Raw genomic sequence first — 26,118 nt, 5'->3', positions numbered from 1 at the left:
AAAAGGGTTTGCTGGGGGAACCTGCCTCCACTGTGTGATCTTGCTTGAGAGTAAATGTTGTATGTGTTCATGTTTATATACTCACTCATTCTTCTTAAGAACACAAAAGTAGAAAGGCATCATCATAGCTTCTATGGAGATACAGTCATGTTTGTTAGCAACCTCTGAAAGTTTCTGCAATTGTGTTTTCTACGGTGCCCCAGCTTACTTCTGTATTCTTATTGCAACTGATAGCGACTCTAACTTTCCTTAGTCTGGTTCTTTTCTGATGATCAGGCTACAATTTCCTTAATCCCCCAACAAGCCATGAAAAGAGTTGTAGCTCAATACATCTGGAAGGCAGATGTTGAGGAAGGCCGACTTATTTAATGGGTAGACCTCTTTGTATTAGTCAGGTACTATAATTTGATTCCTGTGATCCTGACTTTTAATTTGTCATTATTATGATGCCACTGAGAGGGAGATGTTGCTCTTGGTTTTTTTTTTAAATACTGTAGTTTTTAAGTTGATATTTCCATAACATAGAAAAATAAAAATGCAGTTAACTACCACTACTAGTTTCCCTTTCTTCAATTTGATGATTTGCAGATTTGATTAATATATTATTTCTAGGAATCTCTAGATTCTCCAGTGTGATTATATTGTGAACATCCAGCAGACTTTGACCATAGAGTCATGCTAGAGGACCTAGAGGCAAAAAAAAAAAAAAAAGCATTTAGGATTTTTATTTAGATTCACAGTTTTTCCCCTTTTGTGGGGGGTGGGGGGCTGTGTCCCCAGCCCCTGCAATTTTGGTTGGTTGGTGGTATTTCAGTTGGTTTTTTTAAAAAAATTAATCAATTTGTACAACTGAAATAGCACATATAGCACCAGGTTCTTGGGAAATTTCAGTGGTATAGCCAAACTATTCTAGATCTTGAGAATTAGCTATAGGACAGCTCTTTACAGTGAGGTTTTTTGGTGGCTCCTAACTAGGTTAATGTTGCGCTTGCTAGTAAAGTATCCTATTCTATTGATTTTTTTAAAAATTGGATCATTTTGTAGTAGTTGTTGTTGCATGCCTTCAAGTTGTTTCCAACTTTTTGGTGACTCTAAGGCAAACTTATCATAGGGTTTTCTTGGCAAGATTTGTTCAGACAGTTTTGCCTTCCTCTGAATCATTTTGTAGTACCAATTCACATTAATTTCCCAAAAATATCTTAACAGGAGAAAACTTACACTGATTCCACACCCGTTTGTTTCTAATCTATAAAATGGGCTGTATTTTCATGCATATTCTTACCTTTGTAATGTGTCATCAGTGTGCAGCCAGTCACCTATCATAGCAATGTGAACATTGAGGCAGGCAGTAGAATGGGGAGAAGTGGCAAACTTATGGGAATGCAGTTGCCATGATGTTTTGTTGTAAGGGGAGAGGGAAGAATGGGTGTTTCAGCCACACTGTATTCAGAAATGTAATTGAAAACTAGAGAAATAATAGCAATAAAAATGAGATAGAAGTTAAAAATACAGTGAACTAAAATGGAGGGGGGAATGAAACGAAAGCCTTCTAGTTCCACAGATTCTTTATCCACAGATTCAAGAATCCATGACTTGAAAAATGTTTTTAAAATATATATTTTTCTAAGAAGCAAACCTTGATTTTGCCATTTTATATAAGGGACACCATTTTACTATATTACTGTACTGTTGTATCTAATGGGACTTGAACAGCCACATATTTTGGTACCCATGGGGGGCTCCTGGAATCAAATCTCAATTGATACTAAGAGATCACTGTATGAAGAAAGAAGGGGAAGTTCAATGAAAGCTCATGCAAAGTAGAGTTATAGTACAACTGACAGAATAGCCCAGTGTTTAGACACAGCAAACAGAATATTATTTTGGAATATCAAATAATTAATAATAACCAAAAGTTTGAGAGGCTTGAATTGGGGGATATGAATGAGCCAGAAACTGGCTTAGGGGCTGAACAGACCTGCAGTTTGAACTGACTTCCCGCGGCATGGGGGCGGTGTGGCCACACGCCTCACGCCCCAACTCTGCCCCCAATCCTGCATCACACTGCCCACTCAATCAGACGGTGGGCAGCATTGGGGCGTTCCTGTGGTGCAGCAACCAGATGCCGCACACTGCAGGAGCACAGAAGACCTCTTTTCCGGCCCAAAAACAAGTTGCATTTTGCCGCTCCTTTTTGGGCCGGAAATGCCGGATCAGGGCTTTGGCCCTGATCCAGCATTCCTTTGGGGCAGTCTGTTTCACCCCTTACTTACTGAAAATGTGGTCAAATTGGGAAGGGAAAAGGGAAGTTTAATGCAAATGATTAAGATACAGGAGTTAAGAAGTAGTGGTGGGTAATACAACAGAGAAACACAACAGAAAAGAAGCAAAAGCTTTATTGGAACTTTTAAATCATGCTGTTTGAAAGCATACGTCTCTCCCCTGTCATGGACGGACCATTTCCTGGTCGAGGCTAATATCAAGGCTTCTACCCAGATCCCTCCCGGGGGTGGCGGACCTATTCGGATGGTCCACCCTCGAAGGCTGATGGAACCCAAAAGGTTCCAAGAAGCCTTAGAGGGGTTTATGGTTGGAACTGACAGCGACTCTGTTGATGCCCTGACTACCATCTGGGACACTGATCTCACCAGGGCTATATACAGTATCGCTCCCAAGCGTCCTCTCAGACCTGCTTCCAAAAACGGCCATGGTACACGGAAGATCTTCAGGCCAGGAAGCGGGTTCTGCGACGACTAGAGCGCAAATGGTGGAGACATCAGAACTTAGCCGACAAGACACTCCTGGACTTTCTTTTGGAGGACTACGGAGTGGCGATAATCACAGCGAAGAACTTGTTCTTTTCTGCGCGTATCGCATCCGCAGAGTCGCGTCCGGCAGAGCTGTTCAGGGTAGTGAGGGAGCTTACTCAACTCCCTCCTCCCCTGAACCCTATTCTGGAACCATCTAAAGCCTGCTGCGACGAGTTTAACAACTTCTTCGCGGATAAAACCTCTCGGATAAGGGCTGATCTTGACTCCATTATTAGTTCAGAATCTAGAGTAGAGGTATCCGGAGCTTCTGTGGACTTGGTTAAACTGGATCACTTTGAGTCTGTCTGTACCGAGGATGTGGACAAGATTCTTCGAAGCGTTAGGAAGACGACTTGCTCTCTCGATCCCTGCCCCTCATGGTTGACAGCTCAAGGGGGAACGGTTGTAACCGATATGTTACACCGTATCATTAATACATCTTTCAGGGATGGGCAGTTTCCATCAACTTTGAAGACGGCCATTGTTAAACCTTTGTTGAAAAAGCCCTCCCTTGGCCCCCTAATTCGGAACAATTACCGGCCTATTTCGCTGTTACCATTTTTAGGGAAGGTGATCGAGAGGGCAGTTGCCTTTCAGCTTCGAGGGATCTTGGATGAGACGGATTATCTGGACCCATTTCAAACCAACTTCCGGGCGGGCTATGGAGTTGAGACTGCTATGGTCGCCTTAGTTGATGATCTCCGTCTGGGCATGGACAGGGGGAGCGTGTCCCTGTTAGTGCTCTTGGACATCCCAGCGGCCTTCGATACCATCGACCATAGTATCCTTCTGGATCGCCTGAGGGAGTTGGGTATCGGGGGCTCTGCTTTGCAGTGCTATTTAACATTTACATGAAGCCGCTGGGAGAGATCATCCGGAGACACGGGGCGTGATATTATCAGTACGCTGATGACACCCAAATAGTCTTCTCTGTGTCTCCGACTAATGTAGTAACTAGAGATGGCATCTCTCCTCTTAATGCTTGCTTGGAGTCGGTAATGGGCTGGATGAGGGAAAACAGACTTAGCCTGAATCCAGAGAAAACGGAGGTACTGGCGATTGGCTCTCCTGGCCCGGGTAAGGAAATTGTTCCACCTGTCCTAAATGGGGTCACGCTCCCTGTGAAGGACTCTGCAGTTTGGGGGTGCTCCTGGACTCGTCGCTCCACCTTACTGCTCAGGTGGATGCGACGGTCAGGAGCACCTGCTATCAGCTTCGGCTGATACGCCAACTGCGACCCTTCCTGGGCTGGGGGGACCTTGAAACCGTAGTACACGCTCTGGTAACCTCTCGATTAGATTTCTGTAATGCGCTTTACATGGGACAACCCTTGTACCAAACCCGGAAGCTTCAATTAGTGCAGAATATGGCTGCTAGGCTGGTTACTGGATGTCCCAGGGCCAGCCATATAACACCAGTCCTAAAAGATCTTCATTGGCTGCCTATTCGCTTCTGGGCCGAATACAAGGTGTTGGTTATTACTTATAAAGCCCTAAATGGCTTGGGCCCAGGGTACTTGGAGGACTGCCTCTCCCCATATAATCTGCCCCGCACTCTCAGATCGGGTGAGAAACATCTTTTAAGAGTTCCAGATGCTAGATATGTTACATCTCGGAGGGCCTTTTCTGTTGTAGCCCCACAGCTCTGGAACTTCCTCCCCAGTGAGCTCCGTACTTCCACCTCCCTTGATGTCTTTAAGAAGAATCTGAAGACTTATTTATTCTGCCAGGCTTTCCCTCCGTGAGCCTTGTTGTCATGCTCTTCCCCTTCACAATGTTTTGTTGTATTCCATTCTACACAGCCACTTGTATGAATGTTTGTTGCTTGTTATTGTTTTTATTATCATTCTTGTAATGTTGTTGGGGGTGTGGGCTTGTGATGTTTTAACTGTTTTTATTCTGCTGTACACCACTCTGATCCTTGGACTAGTGGTATAGAAATAAAAATTTATTATTATTATTATTATTATTATTATTTATTTGTAAAAATTTGTTTTTGAAAAAAGAAGTGAGATTTATTACTGGTTATTATGTATTCTTGCATAATGTGTGACTAGTTACTCCTAATGTGAATTTAGCAGTAACCGATCCTGAACTGTTCAAGCCCATTTAGAGCTACCCCTTGAGTAAGGAGCTGAAAGATATATTGCTATATATTTTCTCTCCTAAAATGCTCCAGTTCAGGGTTCTAGCCAACTATCCAGTCCCTCAAGTCAGGGTATTTCATGTCCTGCTTCATTTTTTAATTTTTAATTTAATTTTATTTATTTGTCTTTTCCTCAACTCATGCTAAAGATTGTATCTATGAAGCATCAGGGCTGCATTTTTGATGTTTTCTAAAGATTTTATATCAGGGCGTGTTAGGATTGTATTGCCAATGTAATAATTATTGCTCCCCTTTGCTGGGAAAAATGGCTGTAAAATAGAAAATTGGATCCCTAGAAGCTTCTACCTAAAATAAGCAAACTGAGGCTCTTGTACTTTGGCCAGTGGTTCTCAAACCTTTTACCGTGGTGGCCACTGTTACACCTACATGTGAACATCGCCCACCCCCTGATGTAGTATACGAATAAAAATATTTTGTTTGTATAGTGTGCTCATCATCATTTGCACATTCGTGTATATTCATATTTTAACGCTTTGTAAGAAAATAACATTATTCAAATTAGAACAGATTTATTTAAATTAATTTAATATTTAACTCTACACATATTTACATTTTACACATTAAAAAGTTTGGGAAGAAGAAGAGGTGGGATCAGGGCCTCCAAGTCTCATGCCTCCCCAGGGATTCTCACCCCCACCATTTGAGAACCATTGGCTTTGTGCATATAATGAGATGGCATGGCTCATTAGCAAAATATGATAATTGTTTGGAAGGTGGAAGGCAGTAGGAAAAGAGGAAAACCACAATACAGGTCAATTGACTCAGTCAAAGAAGGCACAGACCTGACTTTGCAAGACCTGAGCAAGGCTGTTGGTGTAGGGGCCCTGTCTTCATTTGCAGAATAGGACCACATTTGGGAAGAACAGTTCATTTCCCCCAAAATACACTTGGGTCTTTTCACTTGAGTTTGCCTGTGACTTAAGAGCAGGGTTTTGAAAAGTTACTTTTGGACTATTTTCCACTTTCTGTTATTCAAGACCAAAGCTTTGAAAAGTTACTTTTCAGAGTACAGCTTCCAAATGTAGCTGCCTATGGGATTCTGGAAGTCATAGTACAAAGAAGGTAACTTTTCCAAGCCCTGCTTATTATAATTGGAGAGGCTTTCTCCCCACGTACCTCAGGTACACTGTGTATTAGCTAGGAAGGAAACCCTCCCAATTGTTGTGCTCCAACTTTGGAATAGTTTCCCTATGGAGCTAAAACTGAGGCCAACATTGCAATTATTTCAGAGTTTGGCTCAAAACTTTCTTGCCTTCCAAGGCCTTTTAAGATTAGCTGACTCAGTCTGTTTCATTGTTTTTGCTGCTATTTCTTGCCTGGATGTTGTGTTTGGAGTTTTTATTGTTTTAATTATTTTATTGTTTTAATTACTTAGGTAAACCACCCTTGCATCCATATGGATGAAAGGTGGTTTAGGAATGTTAAGATGAATAAATGTAATGATAGTAATAAACCTGCGTATAAAACAGGCCACGTAGAGAATGAGGTCTGCACTCAGTCTTGACAATAGGACCCTTTCTCCCTATTTTTTAAATCTTTAATCCAGAGCTTGGAAATACTACTATTGTGGACTACAACTCCCGGAACCACCAGACCAGCATAGCCACTGGGCCTATTGCCTGGGACGCTCTGAGAACTGCAATCTAAAAAAATAACTTTTCCATGATTGCTCTAGTCCTGTATTATTTATTCTAGAATCCACTCTGTCAGAAAATAATATTTTTGTTGTCTACTAGCTGAAATCCTTTCTGCTCCAGATACCAGAAATTGAAACTGGGACCTTCTGCAAGGAAAGCATGTGCTTTACTACTGAACTTTGGCAACTCCAACCCCCAGAGAACAAAATCAAGACCAGTCAATTTCTTTTTAGGCTTTACACATAGAGTGAAGAGCATCATGCTGAAACAGTACATCCTAACCACAGGGTCATAGCCACTGGATTAAACTCAGCAGGATCTTTTGAGAATTGGAAATAGGAACCCAGTGAGTAACTGGGATTATATTCCTATAAATAAATAATATCTGGGGACATGCTTTATGCCTTTGAATACTAATTATTCCTTCTCCTCCTCCACTTCTTCATTCATTTTTTTGACTGTTACTTATTCTTTCACTATAACTACTACTATTACTTTCACTATTTCTTTAACTTCTTCCACCACTTTTTTTACTACTACTTCTTTCACTGCTCCTGCTACTTCCTTCTCCTCCTTCACTTTCTTTCTTTCTTTCCTTCCTCTTTCTTCTGCAAAGCTCCTGTTACTTTAACAGGACAGGTAAAAAATCCAGGTTTTTTTTTTCCTGCTGTAGAAAACAAATAACTGTTGCATTTTAACTTTCTGTGGCTATCACATAACCCTGAGGAGTAGGAAGTGAAATATGTGCTTTTAAATGTAACAGAAACTTCTCTACATGTTTTCCGCTCACCCCCAAAATGAATCCAGGAAAAGAATCATCCTGTCCAGATCTTTTCAAATGTCAGTTTCAAGCAGTAAAGAAAAGAAAAGGGGGAAAAAGGCCCAGGCAGAGTTGTACCTTTCAACTTGTTCTTCCCTGCCTGGGAGCGCATTACAAATAAATGACAAAGCGTTCTGGGAGGGAAGGCTCAATCAGCCATCCGAAGCATGCCAGCAAGCCAGTTTATACTTGCTACTGAAGCATAATGAAGTGAACTCGCTTGAATACACAAGCAAGTCTGGAGCTGGAAGACCCAAAGGACATTGTAGTGGAGAAGGGGGCGTGTGTGTAGAGAACTATTCTAAAATGGGTGCTGCAAATGACAACGCAAAGGAAACAAAGTAAGGAAGCAGAACCTTGAGTGTGGCAGACCAGGAATGGTTACCAGCAAAGAGTAACAGCGTGGTAAGCAGACTTAATTTAAGTTTGTGGGACTGGGAGTGAGGAAGCGTTCCTTTCTGCAGAAAGCAAGAGTAACAACTGTGGAATGGATAGAGTTACCATTTTTAATCACTTGGTAGAACTCTGGCTTATTCTGTTTACCTATTCAGCCACATTCAAGCTATGCTTCTCTATTTAAATTGTTTGCTGTGAGATTAGGTTAATCATCAAGCTCTTGTTTCTCTAGGGTGGCTGCCTCCTCTGCCTCCAGCTCAGGCATATCATCCACGTCTTTTTAATAGACATATGACAGGCAGGGATTGAACAGGGTACTGTTTTCCCTCTAAGACAAACTCCATGCTAGGGAAAACATGGCAGCTGTTTATTTTTATTTTATTATATTATATAGCTTCTTGAAATAGTGATAAAAGTACAGAAATCCTGCCAGGAGAAAAGGTCCAGTCTTATTCATGTTATTTGGTATATTAAAAACAGCAACAAAACATAGTTAAGATAAAAAATATATTAGTTCTGCACCATCATTTTGAATCAGTGATTAATGCATATCGGTAACTCAGCAAGTAAAGTAATGTGAACATCAGGTCATTCGACTGATCTGTTGTAAATCACATTGCTCTGAAAAAAAGTCATAGATGAAAATTCTTCTGTCTTGTAAGGAATGAGATTTTATAGCTGGGAGAAATTCAGTGGTCCTGTTAATGGATTAACTTTATTTCGCCTTCCAACCTCAGTTAACAGCTCCAAGCTGAAGTAATAAAGGAAGCAAAGAGAATGAAAGTAATACTTAGACTTCAGACTGACCCTCAAACCAAGTAACACACAATTACCTACATTTAAAGTAATTTAATCCCATTTAGCATAGCAACATTTTAAAGCTGTGCATTCTGACACAAGCAGATAGGTTTGAGCTCCCTAACATATGCCTTTTCATTAAAATCAATAGTTTGGAAGTGGCTTGCTATTTTAAGCTGTATAATAATGCCTTAATACTAGTAATTAAGGAACTCATAGGGTAGGACAGGTAAACCTGTGACCCTCCAGATGTTGCTGGACTCTATTTTCCATCAATCCCAGACAGCCTGAGGTTGTTTATCAACATTTGAAAGGCCACAGTTTCCCTGAACAGCTGCATGATAAGCAGAAATACAACCGGTGAACTTCCCGCCATCGCTGTGTCTCAGTCCAGGCAGCAACAGCTGAAAACATCTATTCCCTTCAAGCCTGACATATGGGCTCTTTCTGGAGCAAAGCTGCAGAATCTTTGGTCTGTCAGATTTTTGGATTTGAACTCCAGAAGCTCCATCCATTATAGCCAATGATAAAAGACTGTGGTAGATGTAATCCAAAACTATCTGGATGGCTGAAGATTTCCTTCCTTAGAGGTGACCATTCCAAGGACAAGCTATCCACCTTCTAAATAAGTTGTAGGCTTCTCCAGAATTCTGTTTAAAATTAAACAAATAAACAAACATTTCTCACAACCAGAAGTGGGCTTCCAGCTGTTCCTAGGTTTTTGTCCACTTGCTTATTTTTGTTTTTTGGCATTTTGGCAATCTCTGTGCCTCCTCCAAAGGGTCTTGGGGGCAGAAAGTTGTCCGTTAGACCTGGCACAGTTGCACACACCAGGAATAGATGGACCCTTGGTTGTTCTAGCACAGCTCCTTATATTCAGGTTGCTGTTATTTTATATCCTGTATTTCCCCCAGAACTGGTACTAAAAGCCATGTACAAAAATTAAAACAGATCTAGATAAACATATATGTATAGATAAAAGCATACAAACAGTTATAGTTTAAAATATAATTAAACTAATTTCAAAATTTAAAAGAATTAAAAATATATCCATTAAAAAGGATAGTGGATTTAAGTGAAGCATAAATAAGCCTGGATCCAACCCAGAATTTGAAATAGTTTCTCTCAGCATGAACTCTTTTCCTAAGAAAGTTCAACTTTCTCTTTCCTTGTTCTTCCAGAAGCAGATGAAAAGTTATGAACTTTTTCTTTTTCTTTTATTATTCCAGTAAGCTTTTAGGATCTACTTATAAGAAGAGGGTTTTTACTCATGGGCTATGCTGTTTTGATTTCTTGTCGTCATATCCTGGCTTTTCTCCAGTGAGTTCAAGGTGGTGTACATGGCCCTACATTTCCTTGCTTTGTTCTCACAACCATTGTTGAGGTAAATCAGGCTCAGAGAGAATGAGTGGCTCAAGGCTTTCATTTCTCCGTCGGTGTCTGACCCTGAATCTCTTCAGTTCAGCATTTTAACCACTGCAGAATATTGGCTCCAGTATACATATCAGCTTGTTATTTTACACATACACGCACACACAGACCAAGATTATTAGTGCAATCCTGTGCATGCCCACTCAGAAATCTCACTAAATTTGCAGTGGGATTTGTTTCTAAGCAGGCATGTACAGGCTTGTATAGTTAGAGGTAAATGTGGTTGTTGGAAAACATTAAACAAATGGGTCCTAGAACATATTAAACCTGAGCTCTCACTAGAAACCAAAATAACTAAACCAAGGCTGTTGTACTTTTGACATATAAGATGATGTAACTCATTAGAAAAGACAATAATGATTAGTGAAGTGGAAGGCAATAAGAAAATAGCAAGACGGGCATTACAGGTGGAATGACTTAATCAAGGAAGCCACAGTCCTGAACTTGCAAGACCTGAGCAAGACTGTTCACAACAGTTTCATTTGTAGGGCCGCGTTAAATCAATGCTAACTTGATGACAATTAACAACAAACTTGCTTAAGATTGCAATCTTAAAGATGCAAGAGGCTTAAAAAAAATTATATCCTCTCCACACTCAGTAAAATTCCAGCAGTCCCTTTTGAGGTTGAACAAATTTGCTATTGCACCTTCTTTTAACAGCTTTAAATTTCTTTATGTATACGTCCAGAAATTTTAGTCAAAAAAATTGACTCCAAAAACCTGAGTCAATTTATCTATGGGACAGTGTAAGGACTGTACATTGTTACTGTTGTTGTTGTGCGCCTTCAAGTCATTTTCAATTTATGATGACCCTATCACAGGGTTTTCTTGGCAAGACTTGTTTGGAAGGGGTTTTGCTAATGCCTCCCTTTGAGGCTGAGAAAAAGTGACTTGCCTAAGGTCACCCAGTGGTTTTCCATGGCCAGTGGGAATTCGAACCCTGGTCTCCAAGGTTATAGTCCCATGTTCAAACCACTATGCCACACTGGCTGTACTTTAACTCTTCTCAAAAAAGGAACCATTGTCTGGTGAAAGGTCATACCAAAATCCATCATTTTGGCCCCAAAACCTGCTCTGACTTACACATGAGGTCAACTTAACAGTAGAGTATATACATTAATGTATTTAAGTGGATTGTTTTAATGCTTTTATGCTGTTTTAACATATAGTGTAAGCTGCATTGGGACTCATAGGAGAAAAGTGGGATATAAATTTAATTAATTAAATTGTGTATCTTTGTGTGATGCATTCATAGGAGAGGATGTTTGCTTGCTGAATTATGTACTGTGATCTCTGCAAAATCAATTGACAGCCCCCATTTTTGCAGCCTCACTTCAGCTACCAAAAGGAGGAAGTTTGCCATTTATCTCCAAATATATGGTAGTTCAGCAATTAATTAAATTAATATAAATGTCTGGAGGGCCTGTGCCTCCACTCCTATACTATGTAATTGTTGGTATCTAGTCTTCTCCGTTCCTTATATCATGGTTTCTTACAGCAGATCTGTGCACCTTTTGGGGGGATTTAAGACACCTAGGGCCTGAACAGACAGGCCAAATGAAGCAGCTTCAGGTCATTTTGGAAGTGTGCTGTTTAAATGACACACACATACTAAGAGGCTGGAAGCCATGCCAAAGCTGTTTTCCAATCCTTAGCACCAGAGCACAGCTTTGACGTGGCTTCCAGCCTATTAGGATACTTGCATCATTTAAACAGCACACCTCCAAAGTGGCCTGAAGCTGCATCACTTGGCCTGTCTGTTCGGGGCCCTTAGTTCCAAAGGCAAATGCAGATCTCTTCCTCTCTTTCCCTCTCCTTCCTCTCCCCACCACACTTTCCATGTGATACGCTGAGCTGTATCAGTATTAAATTGCACACCTCCCCTTTACACAGAGTTCCCTTTAGTGTAGGAACAGGGAAAATTCAGTTCTCTAGATGTTACTGATTTGTAACTCCCATCAGCCATAGCCAGCATAGACAAAAGTAAGGAATGCTGGAAATTGCAGTTCTGGAGTGTTACCAAGGACTGGTTCCTTGCAAAGTTTTGTTGTGCGACTAAGTAACTATTTAAATTTCCCCCCCACAGATATGACCACTTTGCTGCAGGTGCCCATATGTCCTCCAAAGTGGAAGAAATGGCAAAGGTGAGCCACTTAATAAGTTTGTTACCCCATAAATGCTAAGACTACAGAGCATTTATAAAAGTGGTCATTTAACATTCATACTCTCTTGCTGTTTAGAATCTATATTATGTCCATGACACTGTTTGTTTTTAAGTTGCAATGGCTTGGACAAATGAACAGTGTAATGGTTTTAGGAGATTGGGGGATGATTGCAGTAGTGGAACTCTTCTCTGGACTTGGGCTTTGGAGAAAATGCTTCTCAGAAGCTGTTTTGTCCCTCTGCTATGCAATTGGAAACAGCTTAACTGGATTTTATTTATACATGCAGTCCTGAGATCACATGATATAGGGCGGAATATATTTTTATATATAAATAAATGTTGTTCTGTGCTGTTTGTTTCAATCATGTGACTATTCCAGTGTCTTTTTTGCTTGTTGTGTGCCATCTATCTATCTATCTATCTATCTATCTATCTATCTATCTATCTATTTCAATTATATGCTGCCTTTCTCCTGGAGTGGAATGCAAGGTGGCTCACGGTTGGTTTCGGACTTATGGCAACCCTAAGGAGACCCTGTCGAGGGGTTTTCTTGGCAAGGTTTGTTCAGAAGGCCTCTGCCTTTGCCTTCCTCTGAGACTGAGAGAGTGTGACTTGCCCAAGGTCACTCAGTAGGTTCCCATGGCTGAGTGGGGGTTTGAACCCTGGTCCCCAGAATTACAGTCCAACTCTCAAACCACTACATCATAGTAACTCTCACTTTTTTGCTTATATCACACATTAATGTTTGTGATGTTGTCATTGCCAAAATCATAATAGTTCCTGAGCATGTCTCTGACAATAGTGGCTGTATCACAGATGGAAGATATGCAAGCCCAGTGATCTTGACTGCCATGATTAGCTTGCGCTTATGAACAAGGAAAGAAAGCTGCTGGTATTCTACTCACTGCTTGTTGTCATGACTCATGCATTTTCTGAGATTCCTTTCATCTTCAGAGGAACTGCAGGCCAGTCCTTGAAAATCAACAGCACAGTTGGTTCAGTGTTCTGCCATTTTACAGAATTCAGCGATTCTCCAAAATGTGTACCAGAAAATGGAGTGTGTCTTCAAAAATTACACTGCTGTGTTTGACGTGTCTACCATACTATATCCATCAGAGGTAGCAAGATGCCATGCAGCAGTGATTTTTACCTGCCAACCTGTGCTACCTTGAGTGTCATTTGTTGACAGAAAGGTGGGATATGTTGTTAAATAAAAAGGAGCAATGACATCAGCTTAAAAACATGCTCAGCTCCCAGATGCAGTACAAGTGACAAGCACTGGAGAATCCCAGAAGCATCACCTCTGCCGGGAAAGGGCAATGCTATCTGTAAGATCTGGTTGATGAAGCAAAGGGAAAGGCAGGATATCAGAAATCAACATTAGTTGACTAGGTTATTCTGTAGCTGCAAGGAAGATGTTTGTCAATTGATCTGAGAACAGATCAAGAAGGTGCTGTATGTCTTGTATGTGTATAAGCATGAATTGTGTTTCTAGTTTATCAGAGGAACACTGCACCCCAGGCATAAAAAGTCTATGCCCCTCCAGATAATTGGCCTTCCAGGTCTTCAAAACCAGTTCCCAGAATCATGACCATTGACCATCCTGGCTGGGAGTTGAAGTCTTAAACATCTGGAGGATCAAAGTTGAGAACCACTGCTTTAAGATATATTAATCTTATATTTAAAAAAATAGCAAATTCATTTTTGAAGTGTGAAGCTTCACATGATAACTATGGTGTCTTCCCTGCACAAGAGGGATATATCAGTTACAAAGTTTGCAGAAGTGCAAAAATATATTTAAAATAACCCTAAACAGGTGTGGGTAAGAAAACAGCCCACTGGAGATTTAGTAGACTTAGTCTCCATAGATTTTAGGTGTGGAGAAAGAAAGAGGAAATAGAATGAAGTTTCCTGAAAAGAGGCACACCTAACATTGAACAAGAGCACCCTAAGTTGCAACATTTTGTTGCATGTCCCACTTGGGAATTCTAAACTGAACCAGACTCAAGAATGGATAAGTTTTCATCTTCATAAGTCCACAGAAAGAGTTCAAGCATAGTCTCTTGTTAAAACGATGGCTCCTGATTTTGATGTTACAACATCTGTCTTGATGTGATAAGAGCTTTTCTTTTCATTATGTATTAGAAATATTTTTCCCTCAACAGACTAAAGCGTGTGATTCCTCTTTGCCTTCTGAACCAACTAAGAAGTGTTTTGAGACAAACCAAACTGAGAAGTTGGATGACAGCTCATGTACATGGAATGAACAGCTAGAAAATGAGCTCTTAAGAGGTAAGCCTGTATTTTTCCATATACAATGGTATTCAAAATCTGGGTATAAGGAATGGCCCTTGCTCTGCTTTGGTGTTTGGTATATAGTTCTATATTGGTTCTCTGATGTAAAACCATTGTTGCTGATGTTGAATAACTGTATTGTATAGAGATCAGTGACCTAAATCCATATGCTTATCCAAACTATAATAGACCCACTCAATCTTGCATAAATGTTTGCTTGCTAACTTCCTGTTGATTCAGTGAATCTGTTCAAGATGGGATTAGTAATTGGACTAACTAGTAATTTTGGCTGGTATGTTCTGGTTTCTTCCAAATAGGCTATACTATGAAGGAATATTGTGCTAGTCTTCAGACATTACTTCAGTCTGTTTTATCAAGAATGGAACATACTGATTCAGTGCATTAGAGCAGCAGACAAAACTGGGGCTGTTTTAGTACTAGAAAAATGCAGGTAGGCCACTGCAGTGTAGGACATATTATGAACCTATCAGTTGTGTTTTGATTAAGCATACAGTGGATGATGTCTTCGGTTCAGTGGTTCATTTCATTTCATGGTTTTGCACTGAGTGAATAAGTGCTTTACTTATGTATTACTTTCTCCTTTTACAATATTTTCCTCTCTTGTTTCTGGTTTAGTGGCAAACTAAAATTTTCTCTTAAATTTGAATGAAATTTGAACTCACTTTGCAATCCTAATATGCAAATAAATGGTCTCCTACTACCATAGTTTGTCCACTTTGGATGTACATGTAGTTGCAAACTAGGGTTTCTTGTTTAATTGGAAACCTGGTGAAAAATTGGTGTACTCAGAGAGAAGAGTAAGTTAAGGTGTTAGCAAAGGCCTTATTTATATAGTACAAAACCATAGTCTTACATCTGAACCAAATCAACATGAATTATGCTATTAGTATAGATCATATTGTAAGAAAAAGGTTAATTTTTGACAAAGAGATATCCCGAAATACTGGCATGTGACCCAAAATTCCTAAATCGGGGATTTCCCCACCATATAAAGCCATCGTGTCAAGCTCTGGATCAATTTTAGCAGTTCTTTCAAAATATGGGGATACATTTTGAAATATATCAACACAGGGGCTCAAAAATTTGGCTTGTGCACCTTATTCTGACCTCTCTTACATTGTTCACACAAAAGATGTTGAATAGCACTGGACCCAGGACAGAACCCTTTGGCACCCCGCTGGTCATTGGATGAAAAGAAGCCATTGTTGAGCACTCTTTGGGTTCCGCCACTCAACCAATTACAAATCCATGTAGCAGTTACCTTGTCTAGCCCACATTTTATGAGCTTGTTTGCAAGAATGTCATGGGAAACCTTGTCAAAGGCCTTCATGACCTGGGAGCGCAAATGATAAAACTAAAAGTTCTCAAAACCACAGCTATTGCATCAGCAAAATATCTTTATTTCTGTTGACCATTTTAAAAAATCTGGTTAGTTGTGCACTTCTCACAGATGCAACACAGCAGAAGAATACGCTGCTTTGACAGCTTTAGCAGAAGGCTGAAGAGAGGAAGTAGATAACTAAGAGTTAGGGGCTGGTTGGGCTGTTTGCAAGATAGGATATATATTTTTGTGTTTGGGGGCCAATGTTTCAGTTCTGTACCAAATCACCTGAAATACAAACATTGCTTATTCATCTCTTTTGTTCTAGGAAACATAAACATAACAATGGCTGCAACCACACAGCAGAAATGATCCAGGTTGACACCACTTTACCTGCCATGGCTTAATGCTGTGGACTTCTGGGAACTGTAGTTTTTTGAGACACTTCACTTTCTCTGTGAGAGAGCTCTGATGCCACAACAAACTACAAACCCCAGAATTCCATAGCATTTGACCCATGGCAGTTAAAATGTTCTCAAACTGGATTATTTCTGCAGTGTGGATGCAACCAGTGTAATGCTTCAGTGAGATGAATAGGAAGCATGAAGGCCTGATGACAGTAGTGGAAACGTGAATGAAAAATTGCAAGTCTTTATTGTTAGAAAATACTTCATGGAGGTGCTTTTAGGAGGGATCTAATTCCAAAAACCAGATTTGTCCCAAATAACAGTTGTTGTGCATCATTAATGTTGCCTTAATTGTAGAACTAACAGTTTAATTTATTGGAAGATTTCTTTCTCTCTCCCTCCATCTTCTCTCTCCTTGTATTCACCCTTTCTCAGTTCTGGGCAATCTGGATGACCAGCTGGCACAGGAACAATCCCAAGATGTTGTGAACAGGAGAACTCCAACTCACTATGGTTCTAGAGCATCAGAAATCGATCATCATTCTACTGCTACTCGCCATAGTTTCCATGGAGGAGTACAAAGGAATGAGCGGAGCATGTTTTTGTCAGATGGAACGAGAACATTGAGAGCCAAAGATGAACGCCAAACGTTCTTCAGACCAAGGGTGTTCTATGATACATACATGAAAAGACACTATACAGAAGACCTCACATATGGAGATGGATACAACAGAAGGTCTCCTGCCCTTAAGAGAGGGCATTCTACTTGTTCTCTTGGACACTCCTCGGAAGGTAGCTTGCAGCTTTCTTCTGGACAACAGAGCAGTGGATTTGCACACAAAGACTTCATGACCAGGGACACAGTTAGCAGAAGCTGTTCTTTGTCTTGTCTTGCAAGGGGCCAGTCCTTGACATCTGTTGACCAGCTTTCCAAAGGTAGTCTGCAGCATCCTTTAGGAAACAACAGAGGTTTCACACAAAAGAGCTATCACCACCAAACCAAGCGGATTCCTCTATCATCTATTGCTTGGAATACACCACAAACTTCAGAACATCCATTGTATGGAAATAGGCTTCTTAGGACACAGTCGTTAATGGAGTTTGGTCCAGCATTTGAGGACACAGCTCCCTGTATTCCACAGGAGAACGCAGGGTATGATTTTTATAGATCAAAAATTGATTACAGAAGACCAGTGCCAAATCCATCTCATTCCATATTTGCTGGCAATACAGACTCCCTGTATTTTGACAAACGGGATAACTATTTGTTGCATCAGATGGAAAGGAATAATTGGAAGCCCCGTTACAGATACCCATCATTTCACAGTAGAATGAATCTGTCCTGCAAAAGTTTTCCTTCTGGAAGAATAGAAGAGCAGCTGTTTAGGCCTGACAATGCCCAGTATTACAGTGATGAAGTATTTCTAGCTTCTGAGTCAAGCCATGAAGGTTTTCCAACTAATGTGGGTGACTGGCAAAATCCCTGTGCAAAAAACCCTGGTTTGCGTTTACGGCAATGGGAAAGTGATGCTCAAATCCATGTAGGGAATATGGATCATCCAGAAGGTGTAACAGGCAACTTGTTTTCAAAACATGCAGATGGAATACAGAGATGTCCAACATATGGCTTATCAGTTCCAAAGAGACAAACACAATTTGCAGTGCAGAGACAAAATCTGTTCACGCAGAATGCTCAAAGCCCCTCACAGACTTTGGTTAAACATTTTCAACCCAACAAGAACTTTAAAACACACACCCTAGAAGGGGTGAGGAGTCCTGGCCAGTCAGGTAAAGTGAATAGTGGGCACACTCAAGAAGAAACATTAAGACGAGTTTCTGGGCAAATGGACACAAATAGTCCAGCAGAATCTCAGATATCTCCTCCTACACACTGTTCTGTAGGTGTACCACCTCTGCCATTGAGAAGCCCTGCCAAATTGACATCCCTAAGAAATAGAGAAAACATTTATTTATCAAATATTCACAGCAAAAAGGAACAAAGAAATCAGGATAGTTGCACCGTAAACTGTGATCTTGCTCAAATGCCTCCCTCTCAATTAACTGCTAATGGCACAAGATCATTGATTCAAAGCTTGCAACGAGTAGGACACCGGTCAGAAACCCCCAAAGATATTATACACAGCAAGACATCTAAGAATATTTGTTCATCTGTTTCCAGGAAAGGCTCTGAAATACTTGTATATAATGAATTACCAAGTACCACTAAAAATTGGCCCAAGCAGAATAGATTTGTTAAACACGCAACCAGCAACAGTATTACTGGTTCTCCCAGTAACAGTCCTCCCAGATCTCCTGTAACATACTACACATTACCTAGAAAATCAGCCAGTATTGATGGCAGTGTTGTATCTGATAAACTTGTTTCCCATCCTTTCAGGCAGGTCCCAAACAGAAATAAGATAACTATGAAGGATAATCTAGAAATGCTTGAATCAAATGGAACTGAAAATATTTATTCAAATAAGAGAGAAAACATCACTTTGCTAAGTCCAGTTGATTCTTCCTTAAGTCCATCTTCCAAAGAAGTTATCTGCAAGGAAATTCCACAAACTCAGGGCTACCATTTGCAGTTAACTCAGGATCCTAAGCACCCCTTAGGTGACCCTAGTGCCATTCCCAGCAAATCAGAAAAAGAGGATCTGGTATGTTGCACAGATAAAACTGAAACATCTGTGTTTTCTGAGTGTGAAGGAAAAGATGCAGGCAATCCTTTAAAACAATACAAAACCACCAGCACACTTACAGTTAGAATTGAGGAAGATAATGTAAAATATCATGAGCTGATTTCAGTTTATTATACCTTACCACGAAAACGTTCAAGAATGCTGTGCAACCTCTTCCTGGATGATACAAAGAATACAGATTCTTCTTCACCCACAGGAAAATCTCATCCCACTGAAAAGAAATATGAAGTTCGTATTAATTTAGCAACATTAGCGTTTCCATCCAGCTTGCAAAAAGAAGAAAAAACAAATTTGCCTACCAAAATGAATTCTTCTCCTAGCATGCAACAGAATTCAAACACATCATGTGATGCTACTAAAGAAAGTACTCATACTTTGAATCCTGTTGGGGAGAAAGCAGGTGGTTCTCAAAGTATGGCACATGATAAAGAAAAGACTGTAAGATCTCCAACAGAAGCACCAAAACCTTTATTGTCCAACAGGCTGGGATCAGATGGTCCCCTGGACAAACTAAAACATTGTGAATCAGAGGATGACTCTCTCCACGCTGTTACTAATACACTCCATAACCTACGTATTGATAGTGGCCTTTCTCAACAGACAGAAGGGTCAGAAGCTCACACACTGTTAAACCTCCACTCATCAAAACCCACAGAAGGCAAAATCTCTTTAGATAATCATCCTACAGCTTCTTCTGCTGTGTATGTTCAGAAAGATAAGCACATGCGTTATTTGATATCCACTGAACCACCAGCAAATACCAATCCACATATTCCACCTTCCCACTTGAGTAGTAATGACCAAGAAGGAAAATGCACTACACATCAAGATTTTACCACCACAGTGAACTCTACTGAAGATAAAATTACACAAGATATAGAGGTCAAAGAAAGGCCACACTCTTATGTGTGTCGTAAGAGTTCAAAAAAAGGCAATGAATTGCAGATAAGAAATGAAAATGTAAGAAACAGCACACATAATGCCTTAACTTCAGAAATCAAAATACATTCAAATTTCGAGAACCGAACTCTACAAATGGATGCAATTTCTTCAGAAAATTCAGTCCAGAAACCAAATAGTAGTTTGGACTATTCAAATATTGAAGAAGAGCCCATATCTCAGAATTCTGTGCTTCACAAAGTTTGCACAAATTCACAGAGACCTGTAAGAAATTCTTCAGATAAACAGAATCTTAACTCTAAAGATCAGCTTACAAATACCACAAAGAATCTGCCTGATGATTCAGCAGGTAAAAATAAGCTTAACTCAGATTGCACTAAAGACAAAGCTAGCGACATAGAAAAAAGAAAAAACAGGTCATCAATTAAAAATAAACTTGCAGCCATGTACAAAACAAGTCGTAAGTTTTCTAGTAAGAAAACCATGAGTCCCAAACCACACATAAGTAACATATTTTCACAGAATGATGTCTCCCTTTTAGAGATCAACAACCCAAGCAGCATGTTAATTTCATCTAGTATTCCACAGTTACCTCTGCAAACAGGGAATGAGAACCAGAACCAGATCCCTCTACCCGATGAATCTGAAGACACAATGCATGACAAAAGTGAAAATAAGAAATTGCAAACTAATGAGGGATTGCCATCACTCTCCAGTGAAACTAGAAGGCCTTTTACAAATTTGTGCAACCAGAAATGGGAAAGTCCCAGTTCCAAACAAAGTGGTAAAAAAATTGGGATCACACAAAACTCTACAGCATTATTTTCAAAAGAAATCATTTCTAAGGTACATAATAACCCTCAGGTATGTGATGGAGGTTTTAAACATAACAGTCAGCCTACCTTCTCAAGAGTTACAGTTACAGTTCCAGACCAGAAGAAAAAGGACAGTAATGTTGCTGAGCCCTCAGCTTTCCCACTTTCATCCAATAAAAAATCAAACATTCTTATTACAAATTATTCAAAGGCAAACATTTGTCCACCACAAGAGGTGATATCCCCAACAGAATCTAGTCACCATCAAAATATCAAGCAGACAAGCAGATTTAGAAAGCTCAACCAGTCCTCTGTGGAGACAGTCCTAAATCCCAGTAAAGTACAACGCGAGCGACATTTTTCTGAAAGTTCCTATGTGCGGGAATCTCATGATCACTTGGTGTCTGGAAGCAATGTGATGCGCCCTGGTAGTAGGTACAGTCGGAAGTTTAAATCCTATTCTGAACTGTTGTCTTGTGACGAAAACGAGAATTGGGATGCATATGATGGCAGTAGTAGGGCCTTTGGTTCTAGGCGTGTGATGTACCCATCAATCGAGTTTGGCATTTTTGGGAAAGAACAACAGCAGGCTTTCTTAGATAACATAAAGAGGTCACTCACAGAAGGACGGTTGTGGAGGCCATGTCTTCTGAACAATCCCCGTTCTCTGAACAAGGAAGACGGCTTTCCCTTAAACAGCCCAGAGCAGTTGCACGCAGGTTTTGCCAAGACAAATGTGTCAGCAGAAGGTGCATCCAGGCCTTTTGAAATCCATAAAGATCCTGCAGATTATTCAGAGTCAGACTCTGACACCACAACAGATGATGAATACTACCTAGATGAGAATGATAAAGAATCAGAACTTTGAAGAGCTGTAAGACAACGAGAAAAAAAATCTAAATGTTGGTTTGTCAGTTCATAAGTAGCTTATAAAATTCTAGAAACAAGAGCCTGAACTGATTGCTGCAGGTGCTCTGATTTAATCTCTAGCCCTAACTACACACATTGCTGTGACCACCCCACTACTTTTTGATGAAGGAAGGGCATTTTTCTGTCCCTTGAAGCCTTCAGGAGCCACACACATCGCCAAAAAAATAAGAGGAAAGCACGAACAACGCGAATGACATTTTTCTGAAAGTTCCTATGTACGGGCTGGAAATCGACTTTTGGTTTTGAAAAATGAGTATTGAAGATGTTAATATGTGGGGCTGCAATCTATTTAAAAGATGAACTGCTGCAGAGGAGATGCAAAGGAGCACTTGGGGGAATCAGGGACCATGAAAACATGCTGACCCAAAGGCTGCAGTTTGCCCCATATATAATCTTTAAAAGAACAATTTTCAGATCCTCAAGGCACTGGGGAAAAATAATGAAAATATATAGTAAAGGGTCTTGTGGACATCTTAAAAAGTAATAAGCTTTATTTAGAATGAGCTTTTGTGGCCCATAGTCCACTTCATCAGATATGCAGAACATTGAAGTGGGCTGCAGTCCTTCAAAGCTTATGCCAAATCAGTTTTTAAGGTGCTCCGAGTGTGTTGTTTTTGTGGATACAGACAGCTATCCCCATCCCTGGGTACTTTTTCCTGCCATGCATATCCAGTTATGGGGGCTTGGTAGGGGAGAATTTATATCACACTGGTACAGAAAAGGTAGGAGGAAGGGTGGCTATATATAGCATCTTTTGCAGTGTTCCCTTCTTCAAGAATAATAGTTTTATATTCCACAGAGTTTATGTAATTGTATAATCCTATGTCCCTCCCCCATCAGTGTTGTCTGTCCCCATCTAACTTTTTCAGTAGATAATAACCTTTTGTAATTTAAAAAATGGGTCTGAGTAAATAGGTTGAATACATGTGTATATTTACATTGAATATGTTTGTATATTTAATATCATGCATTAATACTATACTTTATTTAATAAATGATCAAATAATTAATATATTCACTTGAGGACTTAATCAGTTCAGTTCTGCTGATCCCATCAAAATAGACTGGGACTGTCCTAGAACAACATCACCATATATTTAACAAGGCAACCAAATGAAACAATTTCACATGCTTCTGATACTGATGTGAAATTCTGGCTTGAAAATCAGTGAGACTTAAAATATGTTTCCCATTAACTGACCAGGTCCTCTATTATAACTGTTTTAAGTTGACAAGTATCAATAATTTTTAAATGGTATATAAAGTTGCTATATTTTAAATGCTTAATACTTCGTTAAAGAAGTGTGCAAATAAGTTCAGTATGTTCATTGAGACACTTTGCCTTTTGGTACTGCTTTTAGTTTTACAGGTATTTGAAATTACTAATACTATTTATACTCTTGTCTGTGCAACTTGTAACTATTCTGATACAAGACATTAATACAATATATTAAATGTTAATGTTAAAAAGTATATGTGATCTGTTAAACTTTTTGGTTTAAAAAGTGTACTGAAACTTGTTTATTTGAAACTTGTACAGGTGACAAGAAGTTCATGTTCAATCATTCCTTAAAAACATAAATGTTTACAGTGATGTGGGATGGTTTTATAACTGCATTCTTGTTTTTGTGCTTTGGATGTTCACTTTGCAATTTTTCTTGCCTATTTTGTATCCCCCCCCCCTTGTTTAAGATTAATTCTGAAGCAAATTCTGACTCAGGTTACATAGAAGTCACCTTATCACAGTATGCTACTTGCACAAAGAAAATCATAACTGTCATTTAAATCAAGTGCAAAACTTCATTGTTTAGTTGCTTTTAACACTGTTGTCAACAAAATCTAAAGTTTGGACAGTGCCTGTATTTAGACCAACCAGTATGTCACAAAACTGTGCAATCTTTTGAGTTCTCCAAAATTCTTCACCAAATTATGTGGTACAAAAAGTAAGAAATGGGAAAGGTTGTGGCCATATGGCCTACAATTACATTCAGTCCCCAAATTGAGATTGAATCAATGGCAACTATTCAGATACATTCTGCAAAGTAATACATAGTGCAACAAAGAAATGATGTCTGTTATCCATTTTCAAAAACACGAAATACCAGTTATAACTCAGTGATATGTCCATCGGGTGAAACACACTGATACTTGAATTGGCACAGAGTGGAAACACAGAAATCTATGAAGATTTCTGTGCTGGTGATGAAATTTAGATGGTGCATTGGGTTAAAAAATAAATTGACATTTTGTATATTATCTAGTAGTGAGTAGAGTGAATGGAACTATGAATTTGTAGAATGTCAATGTAGGTAAATCTAATATTAGTTGCATTTTACTTTCCCAGTATTGTTTGCAGGTTTAAGCACTTTGTGAGTATTTTACATACCATGAGTGATGAAAAATGAGAGGGGATTCATGGAACTATGCCGACTGGCTTCTGTGGATGGAATGAGCTCCAAAACTGCAAATCCCTGATAGAAGCTAGTTACAGAGAACTTTGAAACCTCTCTTTACACTTCTTAAACATGTGGAACTTCTAAACTTTAAAGGCATGTAAACGCCAATATCATACTCATTACTGTATCTTATTCCTATAATTTCACAGACATTCCAAAATACAAGCTGCATTTACCTACCTGAAAGGCTTGTCCTATTAAGATCAGCATGTATATTCCTTTGCATAGATGCTGTCTGTTGAAACGAGTAGGGCACTCTGCTATGCACATGAATTTGATGTGTACATTGAAAGACACATGGGCTGCTGCTTGAATGTACTTGGCTATGATTCCCAAACTAACCAATGGAGATGATACTTCAGAGTAAGTGGCAAGTGAACCACATTAAGTTCAAAGTATGAGAGACTACCAAGCTAATATATGCATGGTATATATAGCTCTTGGTTCATCAGTGTGTGTGTTTCTCCAGGCTGCATAATGTGAAAGGCAGGAGGCAGATTTGACTAAGCTGTAAATAATCCTGCAGGCCTTTCTGTTGGTGCAGGGAGTGTTTCTACCATGAGTGCCATGGCCTTATTCTTTGTGGCTCCTATGCTTCATGTTGACCATCCATGTTTTGTTGAGGGGGAAGCTTTAACATAAAATAAGCTATGGATATTGATTACTGCTATTTTTAAATAAATGGAATATGTTTGTAACTAAATAACAATGCACTGGTCTTTTTTAAAAAGAATTTTTTACACTGATTCTGAATGCCTTTAACACTTTTATTTGTAAATGAGTACAGATCTGAACAGTGATAACAAATACACAATTTCAACATATATTTCAAAAATATAGTTTCTTAATAGATTAATTTCTGTTACTCTTGGAAGTTAACTAGCTGGGGATGTTTAGCCTGGAGAAGAGAAGGTTAAGAGGTGATATGATAGCCCTATTTAAATATTTGAAGGGATGTCATATTGAGGGGGGAGCAAGCTTGTTTTCTGCTGCTCCAGAGAACAGGACCCGGAACAATGGATGCAAGCTACACGAAAAGGGATTCTACTCAACATTAGGAGGAACTTCCTGACAGTAAGGGCAGTAGTAATACCTGTTCAGCAGCAGTGAAATACACTGCCTTGGAGTGTAGTGGAGTCTCCTTCCTTGGAGGCCTTTAAATAGAGGCTGGATGGCCATCTGTCAGGTCTACTTTGATTGAGAGTTCCCGCATGGCAGAATGGGGTTGGACTGGATGGCCCTTGTGGTCTCTTCCAACTCTATGATTCCATAGTTTGAAGGTGCATGAGCATTTCTTTGTATATATAAACTTGGCCATTAATATCTGCTGGGTAGAGGTACATCTATGGGGGTTGCACATGTGAGTTAGTTTTCCATGAGAAAGGTAAGTGCATGAACTGTTCATATGCTATAGCTGCTATGGACATGAAAGAGTTATAGTGTTAGAGGTAGGTGCTCTACCTGACATTCCTGACTAACTAGGCTACTGAACTTTTTACCTCCCAAATGGCAGTCCAGAGATAAGGTAGTTCATGCACTTCTAGATGGGGAATTAATTTGAGTTTTGTATTCCTTCATTCTGGTGTTTGAACCAGAGAGGCCAGAGGTGGCATTTTACTATGTGTGTTTTACATTTCTATTCTGGCTGCTTCTAGAAACTACAGAAACACTCAAACTTGATGTATTGTTAGGGCAAGGCATGCAAAGGCACTTGTGGAAATGTTGGCCTTTGTATTTGGATATTTAAATTGTTTCTTTGAACTTTCTAGAATCAGCCAGAATAGAAAACACTCATAGTAAATGACTTCCTCTGGCCTCTGTGGCTAAAGCACATTTTGGAAGCCCTTGTGGCTAAAGCACATTGTTCTGAGCTACTTGCACCCATGACTTCAACGTAATAAAAGTTATCTTTTACACAAGCAATGTGATCTCTTCTTGGCTATCCTCTGGTCTGGTTGATGGGTGTATTAAGTAGATCAGGCCTCAGACTAAGGCAATATCCCACCATTGGGAACAGTACATGCCATGTGAATCCATATGGGAGAG

General features: G+C 39.7%; 1 protein-coding gene across 5 annotated transcripts in view; it reads left to right on the top strand.

Moving 5' to 3' along the window:
- Positions 1-24,775, top strand: part of EXPH5 (exophilin 5) — a 64,269-nt gene extending 39,494 nt beyond the window's left edge. For 3 of the 5 annotated variants that reach the window (XM_042459088.1, XM_042459090.1, XM_042459089.1), the window contains exons 4-6: positions 12,145-12,202; positions 14,388-14,514; positions 16,702-24,775. In XM_042459088.1, coding sequence (XP_042315022.1) covers positions 12,145-12,202; positions 14,388-14,514; positions 16,702-21,554 — 5,038 coding nt within the window. In that variant the 3' untranslated portion in view covers positions 21,555-24,775. Of the gene's footprint in view, positions 1-6,800; positions 6,960-6,988; positions 7,839-12,144; positions 12,203-14,387; positions 14,515-16,701 lie in introns of those variants that run through there. The other 2 variants (XM_042459092.1, XM_042459091.1) reach the window with 2 other exon arrangements.
- The last annotated feature ends 1,343 nt before the right edge of the window (positions 24,776-26,118 follow it).

Source organism: Sceloporus undulatus, chromosome 3 (assembly GCF_019175285.1).
Source record: "Sceloporus undulatus isolate JIND9_A2432 ecotype Alabama chromosome 3, SceUnd_v1.1, whole genome shotgun sequence".
NCBI classification, from domain to species: domain Eukaryota; kingdom Metazoa; phylum Chordata; class Lepidosauria; order Squamata; family Phrynosomatidae; genus Sceloporus; species Sceloporus undulatus.
Note: the sequence above shows the minus strand (reverse complement) of the source record. Positions and strands in the feature narration are given on the sequence as shown.